Source organism: Penaeus monodon, chromosome 25 (genome assembly GCF_015228065.2).
Source record: "Penaeus monodon isolate SGIC_2016 chromosome 25, NSTDA_Pmon_1, whole genome shotgun sequence".
Classification (NCBI taxonomy): Eukaryota; Metazoa; Arthropoda; class Malacostraca; order Decapoda; family Penaeidae; genus Penaeus; species Penaeus monodon.
In genome coordinates this window covers 3209181-3209479 of record NC_051410.1, presented here as the reverse complement: position 1 = coordinate 3209479, position 299 = coordinate 3209181, and the positions used below count along the sequence as shown (strand labels likewise).

General features: G+C 59.5%; 1 protein-coding gene across 1 annotated transcript in view; it reads right to left on the bottom strand.

Annotated features, from left to right (window-relative positions):
- Nucleotides 1-92: 92 nt before the first annotated feature.
- Nucleotides 93-299, bottom strand: part of LOC119589300 (uncharacterized protein CFAP97D2-like) — a 2876-nt gene continuing 2669 nt past the window's right edge. The window contains exon 3 of the mRNA XM_037937923.1: nucleotides 93-290. Within this exon, the coding sequence (XP_037793851.1) occupies nucleotides 93-290 (198 nt within the window). The remainder of the gene's footprint in view (nucleotides 291-299) is intronic.

The window sequence follows — 299 nt, the reverse complement described above, 5'->3', positions numbered from 1 at the left end:
CACGTATCTATGCACACAATACTGTGCACATTCAGCCCGCACGCCCACGGCCCCGCTCCTCGTCCGGGTCGCCGTGAGGGCGGGCGCACAACTCACCCTCTCGGCGCCGTATTTATGTTGTCGAGTCTCTTGGTCCTCATGATGATGGCCATGCGGTGAACCAGCTTTATGTTGTCCTCGCAGATCTTCCCTTGACGGTCCTTCTCGAGTCGCAGCTTCTTCAGTTTGAGGATCAGGTGCGGGTATTCTCGAGGAGGACCTGCATCTATCCGCGGGAGGGCGCTCTGGACCTGGGCCGA